The sequence below is a fragment of the Corvus hawaiiensis genome, chromosome 2 (assembly GCF_020740725.1).
Source record: "Corvus hawaiiensis isolate bCorHaw1 chromosome 2, bCorHaw1.pri.cur, whole genome shotgun sequence".
Taxonomy (NCBI): domain Eukaryota; kingdom Metazoa; phylum Chordata; class Aves; order Passeriformes; family Corvidae; genus Corvus; species Corvus hawaiiensis.
In genome coordinates, this window is record NC_063214.1 from 82441723 (window position 1) to 82459858 (window position 18136).

Consider the following 18136-nt stretch of genomic DNA (forward strand, 5'->3'; position numbering starts at 1 on the left):
AGGTGGTCCTGCCCGTCTGCCTAATGCTGGTGAGGCCATATCTGGAGTGCTGTGTCCAGGTCTGGGCTCCTCAATACAAGAAAGACAGGAACTCCTGGAGCAGGTCCAGCAGAGCAGGATGAGGGAACTGGAGCAACTCTCTTACAAGGAAAGACTGAGGGAGTTGGGCTTTCATGGTGTCAAGAAGAGATGGCTGAGAGGGGCCTCATTAACGCCTATCACTATATGAAGGGAGGGTGCCAAGAGGATGGAGCCAGGCTCTTCTCGGTGGTGCTGAGCAATGGAACAGGAGACAACGGGCAAATACTGATACACAGGAATTTCCACATAACATGATGGTGAACTTCTTTACTGTGCAAGTGACTGAGTGCTGGAACAGACTGCCCAGAAAGGTTGTGGATTCTCTCTCACTGGAAATATTCAAGAACTGTCTGTATGCAATCCAGTGCCATGTGATCTAGGACGACCCGGCTTGAGCAGAGAGCTTGGACCAGATATTCCCGTGGTTCCTGCCAACCTGACCCGTTCTGTGTTTCAGTGACTCCGTGTGGCGGGACAGCAGCACGACGTCACCGAGCGCCAGGAGGCGACGCCCCGTGATCTCCCGCGCTTTCCGTCCCTCCCCTCCCCTCCCCTCCCCTCCCCTCCCCTCCCCTCCCCTCCCCTCCCCCCGGCCCGGCCCGGCCCCAGCTCCGAGTCCCGGCGCGACCCCTCCCTGCCCGCACCGCCCGACTGCCGCTCCGGCCAATCCCGCCGCGGCTGCCCGCACCGCCCGCCAATCAGAGCGCTCCGCCGCCCCTGCCTCCCGCCCCCTGCGCGGCGGCGCACCAATGACACGCGAGGAGACGAACCCCCATTGGGGGTCGGTTGAGCCGCCGCTCCCCGCTGCCCGCCTCGCCCCGAGCCGCCGAGACGTCAAAGGGAGGCAGGGCCAATCGGGGGCGAGGCTCCGTGCGCCGCAGCCAATGGGAGCGCGGCTGGCGCTGCGGCCCCGCCCCTTGTTCCCCCGCCGGCGGCGCGGCCGGCGCTCCCCCTTCCTCCCTCTCCTTCCCTCTCGCAGCAATGGCGGCGACGGAGCAGGAGCAGTTCTACGCCCTCCTCGGCAACCTGCTCAGCCCGGACAATGCGGTCCGCAAGCAGGCCGAGGTAACGGGGCCGCCGCGTCAGCGGCCGCCGAGACGGCCTGTCAGACCCGCCGGGCCTCGCTGGAGGGAGGGAGGAAGGAAGGAAGGGAGGGGGGCAGGGAGGCGGCGGGGCCGGCCGAGCCCCACGTGTGAGCAGCGGCACCAGCCGCCGGGGCGGCCCGGGCCTTCCCCCGGTCTGCGCGGCGGGGCCGGGCGGTGGCGGCCGTTTTGCCTGGCGGGCGCAGGGCCCGCGCCGGCCCTTGGCCCGTGAGGGCGCGAAGGGTCCCGTTACTCCCCTCGGCGCCCGCCCCGGCGTGTCCGGCACCGCTCTCTCCCCTTGCCCGCCTCGAGACCGCCCCCCCGGGGCCGTGTGGGACAGTCCCCAGGGGCTGCTTGTCCCTGTTGCCCATGGCTGGCTCCGCCTGAGCCGCCTGGCGTGACGGAGCGCGGCCCCGGCCCCTCCGCGCAGTGGGGGGGGCGGGGGGGAGGGGGGGCACAAGCCGGTGGCGGCAGTAGCGTGTAGGGGGGCCGGCTCTCAGTGGCTCGGGAGCGGAGGCGTTTCCCGAAGGAGGTCAGAGCGGGTGCCTGGCGCGATGGAAGTGCTCTTGTGTGCGCTCCCGAAGCGCCCCTTGCAGGGGCTCCGTGCCCCCGCCCCAACTTGGCCGGCAGGAGCGGGACTGAGGTCCTTCTCTGTTGCCGCCCAGTAGTTTGGTTTTTTAACTTTTCGGAACGGCCGCGTCTGTATTCAAGTGTTTCGTCAGCTAAGAAGTATTTCACCCAAAAGAAGTGTTTTCAATATGCTGAGTCTCTCTTGTTATCAGCAAAAAGTTTTCAGACGTGTTGTTTCAGCTGAAATTCTTTGTGGCGGCTAAGCCACGTTAATTCTTTCTCTCTGTCATGCTTAAGGCTCCATTGTCAAGCCTGGTGGGGAATCTCTCCCGTTGAATTAAATACCAGCGTCTAGGTTTAGCATGAATTCCCGCTGCATGGCTGCATCGGGTCTTTTATCGCTCTCATCACTCCAGCGGTCAGCAGAGTTCAGCGCATTGTTTGGTGAAGAATAAAAAGCATTATTCCTGATGCTGCAGTGAAATTCCTCAAATATGAATCGAGAGTGGGAAGGAGAGGAGACATAAATTTTTAGAAAGCTAGTGAAGTTCGGTATTGATAACTACATTTTCTAGAGAGTCAGCAGGAATTTTTCCCACATTCCTGAACAGAGAGCTGCAATGGAGGCCATTCTCTGGGAGCTGAATTTCTTGCTCTTCTCAACTGCTTACATATAACCTAAAAACATCTCTAAAAACATTTTGAACTTTATTGGAATTATATCAAAGCAAGTTCATAGCGCAGCTATGTTGTAATGCCTATGAAATAAAACATTGGATAAAAACTCTGAAACACAGATTCTTACAACTGGCGTATTTTGTCAGCAACTTGCTTGAAACTGAGTTGTTTTTAATCTTCATAGATACATATGCACTATAGTCAATCAGAAAAAGAAACCTTAATTGATACCCAATCTTTTCTGTTAGTCTGTTAGTTTCCTATAAAAATACAAGGAGTAGTATAACTTTTTACTTATTGAATAGCACTGAATTTGGTATTAGTTTCTGCATATTTCCAAGGTGTGCTGCAAATACTTTTACGGTTTAGGATCATTCAGAGTGGAAGGGTCCTCAGGAGGTCTGTGGTGCTCAAAGCAGTGTCAGCTATCAGGTCAGATCAGGTCACTTGGGGCTTTGTCCTGCTGACTCTTGAAAACCTCTAAGAATGGAGACTGCACAAGCTCTTTGAGTTACTCACTCCTGCTTGACTGTCCTCATTAGGACAGAGAGATCGGAACCTCTACCAGTCTGAACCTCATTTTTTCAATTTATGCCTGTTGTCTCATTATTTTCTACCATGCATGGCTCTGAAGAACCCCCCCTTAGTCTTCATGGTGGATTAATGAACTTTTACGTAGAAACACAAATATATCTCTACAGTGCAGCTAGACTGACTTAAGTTGTCTATTTATTGAAGTAAGATTTCTTTGGATAAAAGTATTGCATAGCCTTTAAAATACTTGCTTCCTAAAATCATACAGGACTCATACTTGGTTTTAAACATTAGCATAGTCCAGTCAGTTCTTCAAAGTGTACTTACTGTTGGAAGGTAGTATTGAAAACATAAAGGATTCAAATAACTGCAGGTAAATTGAATAGCAGGTTTTCATTTGTATCCAATGAAAACCAGTCAGAATGAGAAATGGATAGACAGGGAACTAAGCAGACTCAGGGTATTTCAGATAAGTTTGGTCATTGAAATAAGAATGAGGAGTGTTCAGTTGAAGACTGAACTCGATGGAGATGAAGAGTCATATACTGTTTGGGAGGATTGTAGTAAAAGCTGTTACAACAAAAGGATGAAGAAGAAAGCCTGATGATTCCAAACTCATGTTATGTGTGTGGATCTATATGTGTATAATCTGCTCTTGTGAGACTCCCACCTGAGTACTGTGTCCACCTCTGTGGCCCCTAACACAAGAAGGACGTGGACCTGTTGGAGTGGGTCCAGAGGAGGGTCGCAAAGATGGTTGGAGGGACTGAACAGCTCTCCTGTGAAAGACAGGCTGAGACAGTTGAGGTTGTTCAGCCTGGAGAAGACTGGAGAGACCTTAGAGCAGCCTTCCAGTACCTAAAGGGGACCTGCAAGAAGGGTGGGAGAGGGGCTTTTACAAGGGCATGTAGAGATAGGACAAGGAGCAATGGCTTTAAACTTAAGGAGGGCAGGTTTAGCTTAGATAAACGGAGTTAATTTGTCAGTGTGAGGATGATAAGGCACTGGAACAGGCTGCCCAGAGAAGCTGTAATGTCCCATTCTTGGAAGTATTTAAGTCTAGGTTGGCTGGGGCTTTGAGCAACCTGGTCTAGTGGAAGGTATCCCTGCCTGTGGCAGAGGGTTTAGAACTAGATGATCTTTAAGGTCCCTTCCAACCCAAAACATTCTGTGATTATGTATATGAACTAGCATGCTCATAACTTAACCTGTCTAGTTGATTGCAATCTGGTTGGTTCATTTTACCATCCGTCCTGTAATGTTGTCTGTTGACTATGAAAGCCTGTCTTCCTCTTACTCATGTGTCTATCTTCTAATAGGGAAACTTTTATTTACTTTATTTGGGTGATTTTATGCTCTTTTTTAAAGTGCATTTCTCAGGTTTGGGAGAACATGAGTAGTAAGTGTAGATAATAGGCATTTTCTTGCCTGTGTTATGAAAGTTGGTCATGGTGTGTGAGAAATTTGTACTTCTGTATAAGGTCACTGGGGAAATAACTGTAAACTTAAAGAATACAGTAAGATGTAGCAGAATCCAGGTACATAGTTAGGGTGTGGGCAAGACTGGTAGTAAGATAGGTAGGGCCTGCAAAGAAGACTGCCACCAGCTCAGAGGGAAGCTTCTGTGTTTGGTCATGTATTCCTCGTGCCCCTTTGCTTTAGTATCCTCTGAATTGAGTTTACTGAATTGACAGTTACACCATTGAACAACTGCTTAGGTTGCTGCCATTTTTAGTGAGTTAAACAACACAAAATAGAATTTTATGGTTACCAGAATTGACATGAGGGAAGCCAGCTTTTACTGTGGTTCAGCTCTCTGTGAAAGCATAACTTCAAGTCCATGATGGGCTTGGGTTTAGGGAACCTTCATGGTTTTGTATTATTTTTCGTATTTGTAGATAATAGTGCAATATAAATATATATGTTCATGGAAGAGATTAACCTGAGAAGACTTTCTATTCTGACCCTAAACCTCATTTAATTTTGCAGTCTCCATGAAATGATTAGATTAAATGCAGGGATTCATTGGGGATTCAGAGTCTCATTGACGGTGAGTGTATATTGGCAACTAGAGAGAATATGAAATGAAGATTGACTTTGTGAAGAAGGCCTACTAGGAAGCAGGTACAGCAAGGGGAGGAAGATGATGTCTAATATTAAATGCAAAACTACCTTATTGAAAATAGCAGGTATCCTGTCAAGGTGTGTAAGAGTTTGCTAGAGTATTGGAAGTAGCTGCTGCAGTGTTGCAAATGAGAAGTAAGCAGGCAGAGAACTGATGGAGGTGAGCCTGAGCTTTGCAGAGTAAACTCATTCCTTGAGTTCAGGATGGGATAATGAGTATTTGGAAAGGGTGAAGAAATTCTTCTTCAAGACTGTCCACAAAAAGTAACTCAAAGTTAATAAGTATAGAACTATTGCTGAATGTTATGAGGTGTTGCTATTTAGCTTGTAATTCTTCTGCTCCTACCTACATAGGTTTAGTATATTTTAAAAAAAGCATTTAGAGTTTCACAATGCTCGCATATACCGTGTTTTGGATAGCAAAAGTTGTTTTCACTCTAGCTTCTAAGTAACAAGGTAATTTTAAAAGGAGTAATGAATAAAATGCGTGCCAGAAGCATGTAAGACAACATAACTGAACTTTTCATTAAACTTTTCATTTTTTTAAGAGGGTTTTCCTAAGGAGGAGACTAAATAGCCTCTCCTTCTGAAATTCAGAAAGTTTAAAAATAAATTCAGGTGTTTAAAAATAAGATGTTCTTATTCAAAATGTGTGGTTGAGATGTGTGGCTGCCACATAACATTGTAGAAGGTACAAAAAGGTTCAAAACCAGAGCTGATCAAATTTTTGGACTATGCATTTGTCTGTGATTATTCACCTGTTGGCCACAGCTTGGTCTCAGGCTTCCAAAATTTTTAATTCTTTGATATGATAAAAGCTATGATGGATTCCCAGTAGGATATGTTTGCTGTATGTTGTATTTCTATGAGTTTATGTTCTATTCATATTTTGTAACTAATCTCCTAAGTGGCAAGTCATGCATATGTAGATCATTCCAATATGACAGATCTTACCAGATAACTAAGATTTTACTCATAATTTTAAAATAGGTCATAAATTTTTATTTTGATAGGTTTAATTTTTTTTTCTGCTATGTTATTTTTTTTAGATTGGATGGATACTAATGTTTTTTTAAAAGGAAAGTCAATTCATACTAGTGCTTAACACATGCTTTCCAATAAATGTTTATAATAAGCTGCATCTCTTTTTATGCAGGAGACCTACGAGACTATTCCGGGCCCATCAAAGATCACTTACCTCCTGCAGGCAATCAGGAACAATGCTACTCCCGAGGAGGTATGGCTCAATAACCTTGGATTTGTGCAGATTTTCAGGGCGACTTGGAGAAGGGGGGAAGAAATCAGTGTTGATCATTTTGGGATAAATGAGCAAGTTTGGCGTTAACTAAAGTATCTTAATTTACTGCACATTTGTTGAGGGATCACTCATCTTCTCATCTTGTTGCCTAATTCACTAGCTGAGACTTTTTAGTGTAGGATATTTAGTTTTTTGTAAGCAACTGCTTGGATCTCCATTGTTTTCTGTTGTGTGCTTTGTTTAATGAATGTTATTTTTCATTAAATGTGTAACTAGTATGTGACTTACTGTCATGTTTCTTCAAGTTACAGTTGAGAAATTATTTCCATTTGGGGTCCTGTGCCTAAACATGTTAAACTTGTGTGTTGTCTGAAACTTAAAGTGCTTCTTAGGTCATCTAGCAGTATTCTAGAGTGAGTGGAGAGCAGTCTGAGCATTATACGTATTTTTTAATCTGGGCATAAAGTAAGTGTGCCTTTTAGTTGCTCCTTCGTTTTGTAAAGGCTCACAACTTTAGCAATCAGTTAAAAGTACTTACTGGTAAAACTATTATTCACTTGGATAAGCAGTGAAGAACTACTAAGCTTTCAAGATACTACAAATTTTAGAGTCACTTAAAAGTAAAAATGTTTTACTTTTTCAGGTTTTCAGATTTAAAGTTTTACTGAGCATTGGAAGGACGTAGCATATAGAATTCCTGAGTAATATTCTTAGAGCCTAAGTGTGCTGCTTCTCTATAGATAACAATTTCTCCTGGTAGACTGTATTCAATTTAGAGTTAGTTGCCATTTGTGCTTTTTAATGCTAAGAAAGTATCAGCTTACCCATACTGATGCTTATCAATCTACAAAGTTGTGTTCTTCTGTCAGAAACCTTCAATATTGTACTAGCACCTCGTTGCGTAAGAGGTATCTAGTTTTCCTTTCTGCCCCTCTGAGATGTTGCAAATGATAGAAAAGTGTAGATCAGTGTTATTACAAAGTGTAAATAAATAGTTTTTCCATGTGTTTGCTGATTTTATTCCCTTTACATCAGCTAAGGAAATAACCCAGTGTAAAACGCAGGAATCTTGCCAATGACTTGGATTCCAACTTGCAAAGTACACAAAAAACTTTTCACCTATAGAAGTTACTCTTGCCAAAGACATCAAAGGCTAACATTTGTAGAATAACTTGACATTTATCTCCACCAATGGATTAATCAGAGAAAGGTTTAAATGTTAGCTCTTAACATAAGTAAACATTAGGTGCTGGACTCAAAAAATCCTGATTAATAAAACCTGCAAGCACCCTCTCTTCCCTGTAAATCCAAGTACTTAGTAGCCTAATTAGAGCTTAAGTGAAGTAATTCCCATGCTCAATCTAAACACTGCATATAAACATGCTGGGAAACATTCTGTGCATATTTAATATGGTGCTGGTATCACAGGTAATTTCTCCATATGTTTTATATGGGTCCAAATGCTGAGCAGAGTATTGCGTGTCACCAGTGGATAGAGCTTTGGGCCTGGTACGCGTTCTCTGAGCACATTGAATGTACCAGCACCGCCAAACACAGGATGCTGGAAGGAGCTTCAGAACTTTAAATATCCCTTGTCCAGGCTATGTGAAAGCTCGATTCAGATCCCTCTTCATCCCGAAGCCTCTGTATTGCTTTACCTCCTTGCTGGAAAACTAGGCTGAAGAAAATACTCCATCCTGTTTGCGTGAGTTGGGTGTCTGTGTTGTAGAGAGTACAAGATTTGTAGGACTATTCAGACAGCAGTTGGGGAAATCCTGGCTCTGCAAGCCAGTAGTTTTGGCATTTAAGTAGAAAAACAGGGATGCAGATCGTGCTCCCAGTACTCTTTGCATTTGACATAGAAAACACCATTAAACTAGATTAGGAATAACTCTTTTAACTAACTGTATAACAGGTTTTCTCCTAACCAGATGCCTAAACTATGGAGTCACCTTTTTCCTCTGTTCTTATTTCATCCTTTCCTAATAGCAAAGCAACGCTGTTCACAGAAGTGCAGGGAAGCATCTGACTGAGCAGTTAGAACACTTCTGTGCCCGGTAATGTGCTAGTTTGTATACCTCAGTCTGAGGAGGGGCTTGGACCCAGGTCCTTACTTCCTGTCTCACTGTTACAAAGTTAGGACTCTGCTTTCTATGCAACTGCATTTTAAAAGGCTGTACAGAAAGGTGATCTATATTCACAGTTTATTTGACTTGTTTTATTCCTAGGACTTGTCTTAGATGTTAGAAGCTGTTACTTTGCATAAATCTTTGAGAGGAGCGGAAGTTCTGTATTTTCTCCTGCATTTATTTCTTCTTGGTTATCTCTGGATTGGCAGGTTTTGATTGTGTCCTAATTTACAGATGACTGATAAAATAACAAATGCTCTGTAAAACTGTTTCTGCTGTATTCATAGTCTTCTTGGAGGGCCCTGACCTCTCCCCAACCTCTGCCCGTATTGTCACATGAAGGGATGCATTTCTTAGTTTGAAGACTGCTGTTGTGGACAGCTTCCTGATCAGCTTTTGGGAAAGAAGGCAGCCTAAGGATGCACCACAGTTCTGCCTTTGGGTTGTCTGTGGACCTTGGGCACTCTGTGCTTTGAATTCCACATAGGACTAGCTCCCATAATGACATTGTGCAAGTCCATCTTTGGATCATGTCCTAAATGTTCTTTACTTCCATCCCTGCATGTTTTCTTCCTTGAGGACTTGAAAGGAACAGTGAAACAAAAGTAAAATTCACCATGACAGTGCTACACAGGCTAGTCAGACCTTTTCTTACGAAGTTTGTAGGGTTATGTGGATGCTTTGAATACCGGTGAAGAGCATGGTGTCCCAGATTGCTGTTCATAATTCTGCTGCTGCCCTGTTTAGCAAATTCGTTTTCTTCTTGTGCCTTGGTTCCATCATCCCTAAACTACTAAAACATTTTTAACACCCTGCAAATTCTACTAATAAGAAGCAATATGTTGAAATTTGAGTATTATGACTACTTTTTATATTAATAACTTTGACACCTCAGTTGCATGTGAGCCTCTCAGTAATTTAGACATGCAGAAGACCCAATGCTGGGAAAAATGTGCTCTTTTTATGCTTCATTGGTAGCTGGAATTTCTTCTTTGGGATGTATGCTTTATATTGTTCCTCTCCTCATTAAAAGCTATTGCCACTAAATTGCAGGATTTTAAAATGCTTGTTTGAGTAAATATCTTGAAATACTTAAGCATAAAAGAACCTTTGGGGTGTGTGAAAAATACATATATTCTTTCTTAGAGTAGAAGAAACAGCCCAGGAGGTGCCATTAATTCAGCCATGTTTGTCATAATTAAATTGACAATGATAGTTTTCATATGTAACTGAATATCTGTTGAGGAAAATATGCCAATTTTTTATTATTAGAAGTCAGATGCTCATTTGTCACTGCTTCAAACACTTGACTTTGCTTTAGGGATTTCAGGGATTGTTTTTTTACCAAGCTAGTAACTATAACCAGGAGATAATTCATGTGCTGATCTTGTGTCTTTTTGTATGCCTTGCTACTTGTGTTTTTACTTTGCAATCAGTCTGTTTATTTTAAATTCTTCAGAGTTGGAAATTCTTGTTTTTGTAAAGCATGTAGTCTCAACCTCTATTCCCTGTCTGTCCACCTATTATTACTTCATGAAAGAATATAATACAATGCGAGTTCAGTCATTATCTGATGTCAGGAAATATGTACTGAAGCGCAATGCCTTGAGTAAGGGAAGACATAACACCAGAGTTTGTGCTGCGTTTAGTCCCAGTAAACTTGCTCCCCACTCAAGGCATTTCTATGTAAGTTTACCATACTAATGAGGAAAAATTTAATCTTTCCCAATGTTGGTGCTCCAAGGGATGGGAGAAGGAAAGATACCATTATATTGCCATACCATTAAGTTTTTGGACACACTGTTAGTGAGATTCCCACAGGCAGTGAGGAAAGAATGTCCTTCCAAACTCATGTTCCTGGTGTGACAGCCTATTGGTAGAGAATCTTGGCTTCTGATGGAACTACAGCACAGGTGGGCACTGTGACTGTTCAGCTGCTGCCTTCCTTAGATCTACTAGGGAAGAGCTAATCCTACATATGTGGTGGCCTTAGTCCATGCTGGAGATGGTGAGGAGGAGATAAGGAATGATCAAGAGTTGCGTCCAGTTCTACACCTTTCCTTCTGCTGGTACTGAGACACTTTGTGTGTGCTACTCTTTAGCTGTACAGAAGAGAGCTGGGTAGATTAGAAAAAGACACAGTGAGTCTGGAGACTGTAGAACATAAGAATAGTATCTTGGGTGATGTTCTAGCAATACCTGATATTTACAGGATATGTTAGAAGTTGACACTTTGCAGCAGTTTGTGTTTCACATCTATAGGTTATGCTGTAATAATATAATTGAGAAATTGGAATTGATTACTTTTGCTGCTCATTGAATGTTTTTGAATTTCAAAGGCTTATAAATGAAACTGTTTGTCATTCAAGTGCACATTAAATAAGAATACCTTACAAAAAAAATTGAGTTTGGATTATTTTTTGTGAGAATTTACCACACATAAGGTTTTGTTACATTTGTTAAACTTCACAAGTTTCAGTGGTGATTTTTAGTTACTGTGTGTCCTTAAAGAAATACTAGTTGGTGAACATTCTATTAAGTTATTCACAGTGCTTCGTGTTCTTTTTGCCTTTAGTGTATGTGTTGCTCTATTAATTTTGAATTATTAAGCAACGTTTTTTGCTTCTAGTTCATGTACAATTGTAAATAATACAGATATGTAAATGATACTGTTGTAGAATAGGTGTATGAATACAGGAAACAAGATTTCAATATGTGGTATTGAGGTTCCTATGCTTACGTTCAAGTTTGAAGAAAAAAGTTTCGTCCTAGGGCTGCAAAACTCTGAAAGCTTTGTTTTGATTTTGATTTGGGGTTTTTTTTGCATATGTGGCTTTTTTATTGTTCAGAGAAGAGTTTTATTTGCCAAATTCTAACTGTAAGTTCCTGAATCTAGCTTTAAATTTAGTTGTTTGAGAAAGTGAAGGAGGGTTTACAGGTTAATTATCTGACAAAGTTGTCCCAATAAGTCACTTTTTAATCCAAAAAAACCTGTCTGGATTATAATGACCTCATTAGACCATTTAAAATAGAAAGAATGCATGCTTTAAAGATGTTTCAATAATACAGCTGAGTCCTTAACTTGCCACAAAATATGTCTGAGGTTCAGCTGTAGAAAAATCCTAAATACCTCAGTACTACGGTTATTTATTTGAAAAGCTGTAATTGTCAGAAACATGGTTGTTAGCTTATGTTTCTTTAGTATGGTTTTTTTTTGTTACGATAATTGTCATCTATTGCTTGAGAAGTATTCCATTCACCAAAGAAGTGTACACAATGGAAGTGTCATTTGGAAGCATGATGTCAGTGTTCCCTTGTAGGAGCGTGATTATCGTATCAAACACTTCAACACACATACTTCTTCAACAGGCTCGGCAGATGGCAGCTGTCCTTCTGCGCCGCCTGTTGTCATCTGCATTTGAAGAAGTTTATCCAGCTCTGTCACCTGAGGATCAGACATCAGTCAAAAGTGAATTGCTGCTCTTCATCCAGTTAGAAGTACAGTCCACTATGAGAAAGAAAATATGTGACATAGTTGCTGAATTGGCCAGGAATTTAATAGGTAATTTATTTATATAAGTTGATATAGTGGTAACATGTTTGTGTATTGATAGTAGTTGTATTTGTATCTCTTGTTGTCTAGTCCGGCTGAGGTGTTTGCACATGATGTGCTAACTGATTCCATGGCTTGTAATAGAACCTAATATTTGTTCACATTATCCTTAACCAGATAAAAATAAGATTCTTAAACTCTGCTTTTTAAATTGCTCAAGTTTAGGTGAAATTGTATTAAGGTTTATAAACCCAGTTTTGTGTCAGTTGTCATAAATTATGCAGAACATTGCATCAGTTTCTTTTTTTGAGTGCTGCTATATAGCAGCAAATAGAGATCATCTTCTATAGTGTTTTTAGATTGAACATTTCACAATATTTTACCTTGTGACTTAGGCATGTCTTCAGGGTCTTTTAAATTAATTTCAGTAGTGATGACTGGTTTTCCTGCACAGTTGAGATCTCACCACTCTGAAGTTTGCTTATCCTAAAACTTGGTTGTATTTAATGTAGATGAAGATGGCAACAACCAGTGGCCAGAAGTTCTGAAATTCTTATTTGACTCTGTCAGCTCTCAAAATGTGGGATTGCGTGAGGCTGCTCTACATATTTTCTGGTAAGCTACTTTTTTGTAGGATAGCAAAATCATGTCTGAAAATATAAGAAAAACTGTTACAACTTAATTAACTATCAATCATATTTATTTCATTTATTTTGTTGTATTGTGGCTTACTTAACTCTAACATGTATAGTTACAATCTGTAACTTAAACAATGGATAAGTTTGAAATAGTAGTTTAACCTTGTGTGAAGTTTTATTAATGTTTTGTTCTTATCCTTAGGAATTTTCCTGGAATTTTTGGGAATCAGCAGCAACACTATTTGGACGTCATTAAGAGAATGCTGGTTCAGTGTATGCAAGATCAGGAGCACCCCTCAGTAAGACCTTTATGTTCTTTTGGGTTTTTAATACATTCTGAGCATAGGAACTCAGTGCAATAGTCTCAAACATGAAGGTTAAACCATAGATTTCAGCCAGAGAATTGCATTACCTGAAACTGATGTACATACAGAGTTTTGACTATGCCTGCTGCAAAACAAAAGGCTCAGACCCTTTCATGGTCCTAAAGCTGACTGGCTGCTCATATCTGGGTTGCTTAGGCCCAGATTCTTCCCTAGTTATGCTAGGAGAAACCCAGTTGCAGTGGCCCCAAGCAGAGGGTTTTAGCCAGCAGCATTGAGGAGTCAGAAACTCCTTGTTAAATTCTCTTTTCTGGCCTTTGTGTTTATAAGTCTGTAGTGTCTCTACATACAGTATCTGTACATGGTATGTCTCAAAATTCTGAATATACGACAGCTTCTTGAACTGTTCATGCATGTTTTGCTCTAAGGGTGTGTAAGCCAGCCTTTCATTTTTGGAAGGCTTCAAATTAATTGATTTGTGCAGAGAATTGTACTTTGAAAATATTTCTCTTGTTGTGGAAAATGCTGGGCAAGGATAGGAAACCCTGCTGTGGTATATGGGTTCAGTTTGCTGCTCCCCCGTGGATTATTTTTTCTGACCTTTGAAAGTCAACTGAATAACATTTTCTAAAGTACCACAAGTCATGCCTTTAAAGAAGCATGTCTTAAACACTTAGATCACTCTTCTTGAAAAATGAGACTGACACTTGCATGCAGATTTGAAGTTTTGATGGAAGTTGAAAACAATAGGGTTTTTTTCCTGTTTTCTTTCCATAAATGAAAACCACCAAAACAAAAACTAGGGAATACTTGCCAGCTCATAATATGATAAACTTTTTGTATTGTAGACAGCATAGATGCTGACGGTCTTCATTATCACTTTACCATAATTTGAAGTAAAATGTAAAATCCCATGTTGAAAACTAACAAAAGCATGTTTTAGTACTAGTTCCTCACATTTCTTTCTCCAATCGTGTCTTCTAGATCAAGACTTTGTCTGCTAGAGCTGCAGCTGCCTTTGTGCTTGCTAATGAGCTCAATGCTCCCCTTCTTAAACATTTTGCAGACTTGCTACCTGGAATCTTGCAGGTAAGCAACCAAACAAGTAACACTTAATGTGTCGTTACTGTCTGTATTGACTGTACCAAATGTAAATTATTGGTCTGCAAATTCGTGAATTTTTGCTGAGACCTGAATTAACTGAGCCTGTTAGCCAGACAGTCGCCAGCGAGATAAAGGGGAGACTAATAAGGAATTTTGCAAACAGAGGATAATTGATAGGGTTTTAAGGAAAATAGCTCAGTGCTGATTAACTTACGCAGTGTTACAGAGACAAATGAGTTAAAATTCTTTGTAAGGTATATAGGTCAAAATCATACAGCTTTTAAATTAACCGTGGTATTGAAATACAGTTTAAATACAGGCTACCCTGAGATTTGACGTAATCTGTAATTGGGGAATTCATGGACCTGTGATATCCTGTATCTCTTCAATTTAGAGGAAAACAGAATTATTCTCAACATAGATTCTCAGACTGAGAAAGAGAGTCTGTAGAAATGATCTTTATTGTTTGATTAATTAGGAAATTGCAAATAAAATGCCATTTTAAGCTTCATATAATTTCTGAGGCTGGATTAGATCTCTTGGATGGATGAATTTCAGCAGAAGTTGAAATTCTAGTGTAAGAATTTTGCAGAGAAGCCTATTATAAACCAAACCAGAGACAGGAATGGTTTGAGCTCTGAAGGATAACAATTTCACAGTACACTTCCCTTTCTATGTCGAGAAACAGTGGAAGCAACTGAGTACCTATGATAACAGAGGATGTGAACTTCTGATGATTTTAAATTAGGCTAAATTTACATTAAAGACAGACTTCTCACTACAGTCAGAACAGCAGGTTCCTGTTGACAGTGTGAACTGTAAACTGCGTCTGCTTTGTGGCAAGCTGAAGAAAAATTGTGCCAAATCTACTGGTGTCTGCAACTGATGGAATTCTGCTTGATCTTAAATGGAAACTGAGAGGAATTTATTCAAATCATCTGAACTTGAAAATGGGCTATTCTAGTGCGTATAAGTTAAGTGCTTTGATATTGAGGTCTTTATTTGGTGGTTAGTCCCTGTCTGTGCCTTTGTCAGTAACAATTTTGTTTAAAAGTTGTAACTCCCTGAGAGGACCGTGGCTACACAGTACTGTGTAAGTGTGGGCGAGGCAGGGTTTGGGGTGGTCATGCCATTTGTCTTGATGTTTGGCACTTAAATAATGTGTGGGTTTTAAATTTTGGGCTAATAGCCCACTCTGTGTGCTATAACTTTCAGTGCTACTGTTAGACTATTTAGACACCATAAAAACACATGCACTCAGCTTGCTTTTTCAAGCTTTATTTTGCAAATATAGAGCACAGAGCTGTGTTATGAAATCTGTCTTTTTGAAGTACTTACTCCAGGAAAAACTAGATTTTCTGGCTGTGGTAACACAAGAAGGGTATGAAGATCCGAATTTATAAATAGGAATGTGTTAGAATAGTGGTGAGTGACCTTTGGAGACAGTTGGATGCTTTTTTTGTTGCTGTTGAAATTAATTTTGTTGAAATACTGACGCAGTAAAAAAGCTAAAAATAAAATTCTGACTTGGCATATCAGTTCTTTCAATACAGGATCTATAATAGTTATGCTGGAAGTTGAACTTCTAAAACTTTTTTAAAACTGACAGTTGAAACTTTTACCCAAAGCTTTATCCTGCACTGGAGGTAAAAGCAGATAGAACTTTACTGACTTCCCTGGATGTTGTTTGATACTACAGGAAAGTGCCTCTGCCTTTTAGGGCTCACTTTTCACTTTGAGCTGCTTTCTTCAGAAAACCAGTCTTGCTTTAAAAAATTGTCAGAGCTGCAGTGGGTATAAAATACAGTTTTGCAGAAACTTCCAGTAAATATTACATTATCCTTTGAGAGAATCAGAGGATGTGGTAGCTATTAGACCAAAAGGCCCTAACCGTGACAGATTTTTTTTTTTTTCCAGATTTTTCCAGAAAATTTCTGGTACTAGAAGATGCTGCTTCTATATTGAAAGTGTGGGTTATATAAGTGCCGTTATCAAAAATGTTGAATTCTAGACTTAAATATTAAAAATCATTCAGTTACTCACTTCAAAAAATGTTTCAACATTAGGAAGGCATAAAATACCTTGCTAATGAAAATTCCTTTCAAAATCCCAGAAGTGTGTCTAAAGACTTTTTTCTTTGGAGCCTTGTTTACTTCTAGATTCTAACACCATTGAGTAACTGTGTTCTGTTTTGGCACTAAAATATCACCCTGATCAGTTAAAAGTAAGTTTTAAATTACTTTTCAGAATATGGATGTGGGTTAGGAAAGATGGTTGCAAAAAGCTTGATTTCTTTTTCTCTTTTCCATGTCCTGTGACTGAAAACTGAAAGGTCTGCTCTAATTTGGTGCCTCTGGAGGGATGTCTGGAAAAAACCTCTTTAATCTTGTGATTCCTGGTGCCTATAAGCATAGGCTATTCAAAACTTTTCTTACGTAACAGGCAAAAGAGGAGTTAGGCTCATTTTCCTTCTTCTGGCCAGAGTTACTTTCTTTTAAATGGATTTTGAAGTTGTTCTTGTCAGAACTCGGTGGTTTTGCATGTTGGAGCCTCTGATGTGTGACCTTAATTCCTTCTGAGTGTCTGCAGTGTTAGATTTGAACATTGTGAGCCATAACGTAGTTGTAGAAAACTTGTCATTTTGGATGCTGCATGGTATCCTGTTATGGATTTATGCACACAGGTCACTGTAGCAGGGTCTGACTCTGGGATCCTGCTTAAAGCCAGAGTGAAGGCTTCCAGTTAATTGTATCCTGTTAGTTCTCAGGTTACAGCTTGAGCTGGTGCCTTCAGAGAGGGACCCCTATCCCAATTCATGCCTCTCAATTGTACATGTGCCCGGATGGCCCAGTCCCCAGCCATTTATTTCTGGTTGGTGGTCTCTTGGTTTCTTGCTGGTTTTCACTGTTGCAGGGCTGATCTTCTGATTAAGTTACTTCATTCTTTTGGAATTGTCTGCTTGATTCTTATCTTCTTCATTCTGCTTGTATATGCTGGAATCAGCTAGTTCATTGTTAGAAGCATTAGTTTTAACAAAAAGTTTACTCTGGTCAGTTCTTGTGGCCTAAGGCTTTGGCTACTTATCTACTAATGCTAAATGAAGCTGTTCAGAGAAACAACAATACAATTAATGAAATTCCTTCTATAACACTGGTCGTATTCATAATGTTGTTTTTTTTTGTTTAATCTTATCTCCATCTTACCTTTTTATAGGCTCTAAATGATTCCTGCTACCAAAATGATGATTCTGTTCTGAAATCCCTTGTAGAAATTGCAGATTCTGTTCCTAAGTATTTACGACCACATTTAGAAGCTACTTTGCAGCTAACTCTGAAGGTAAAGCTAGGAATGTTTTTCAAGAATCACTTTTTCCACCCCAAAACTTCTATTATAACCATTTACTCTAATCTTTTGGGTTGTAGTTGTGTGCAGATGCCAGTCTCAGTAACATGCAGCGTCAGTTGGCGCTTGAAGTAATTGTGGCCTTGTCAGAAACTGCTGCTGCTATGCTGAGGAGGCATACAAATATTATTGCACAAGCCAGTAAGTATTTTCCTCATTTTCTTTCTTGAAACAGTTATCCTTTACAGTATTAAATTGACTTTGCAGTTGGTCAGTGGCAAAACCACATCTAACTGAGAGTTTGCTGGTGCTGGTAACTTACGACAACTCAATTTAATGTCACCTAATGGAGTAACCCCCTTCCTATTATGACTCTTCAGAAATTAAGCTGTGCCTATGCAGCACCAAAAATTTGAATAAAAATACAGTGGACTCTTACTATTAGATGTTTCCAAGGAAAACACTACTTGAATGCTTTTCTGCTGGCTTTGGAAAATTTTACTGTGACAAAAAAAAAGGCATTTAGTTCTGAAGTTCTATGTTTGAAGTTCGGTATGTAGGCCAGATACTCTGTGCCACTGGCAAGCGAAGACTGAAGGAATTCAGCATGCATGTTGAGCATCAATGTTGAGTTAAAGCTGTGAATTAAAAAATCAGATGCTGGTATAAATACATAGAAATAATCTAATTAGTCTATTTAACATGCAGATGGTAAAGTCT

The 18136-nt window shown here is 40.6% G+C and overlaps 1 protein-coding gene across 1 annotated transcript in view; it reads left to right on the forward strand.

Moving 5' to 3' along the window:
• The first annotated feature begins 996 nt into the window (after positions 1-996).
• IPO5 (importin 5) overlaps positions 997-18136 on the forward strand; it is a 42832-nt gene continuing 25692 nt past the window's right edge. The window contains exons 1-8 of the mRNA XM_048295821.1: positions 997-1146; positions 6226-6306; positions 11826-12018; positions 12522-12624; positions 12850-12946; positions 13955-14059; positions 17288-17410; positions 17497-17617. Coding sequence (XP_048151778.1) covers positions 1063-1146; positions 6226-6306; positions 11826-12018; positions 12522-12624; positions 12850-12946; positions 13955-14059; positions 17288-17410; positions 17497-17617 — 907 coding nt within the window. The 5' untranslated portion in view covers positions 997-1062. The remainder of the gene's footprint in view (positions 1147-6225; positions 6307-11825; positions 12019-12521; positions 12625-12849; positions 12947-13954; positions 14060-17287; positions 17411-17496; positions 17618-18136) is intronic.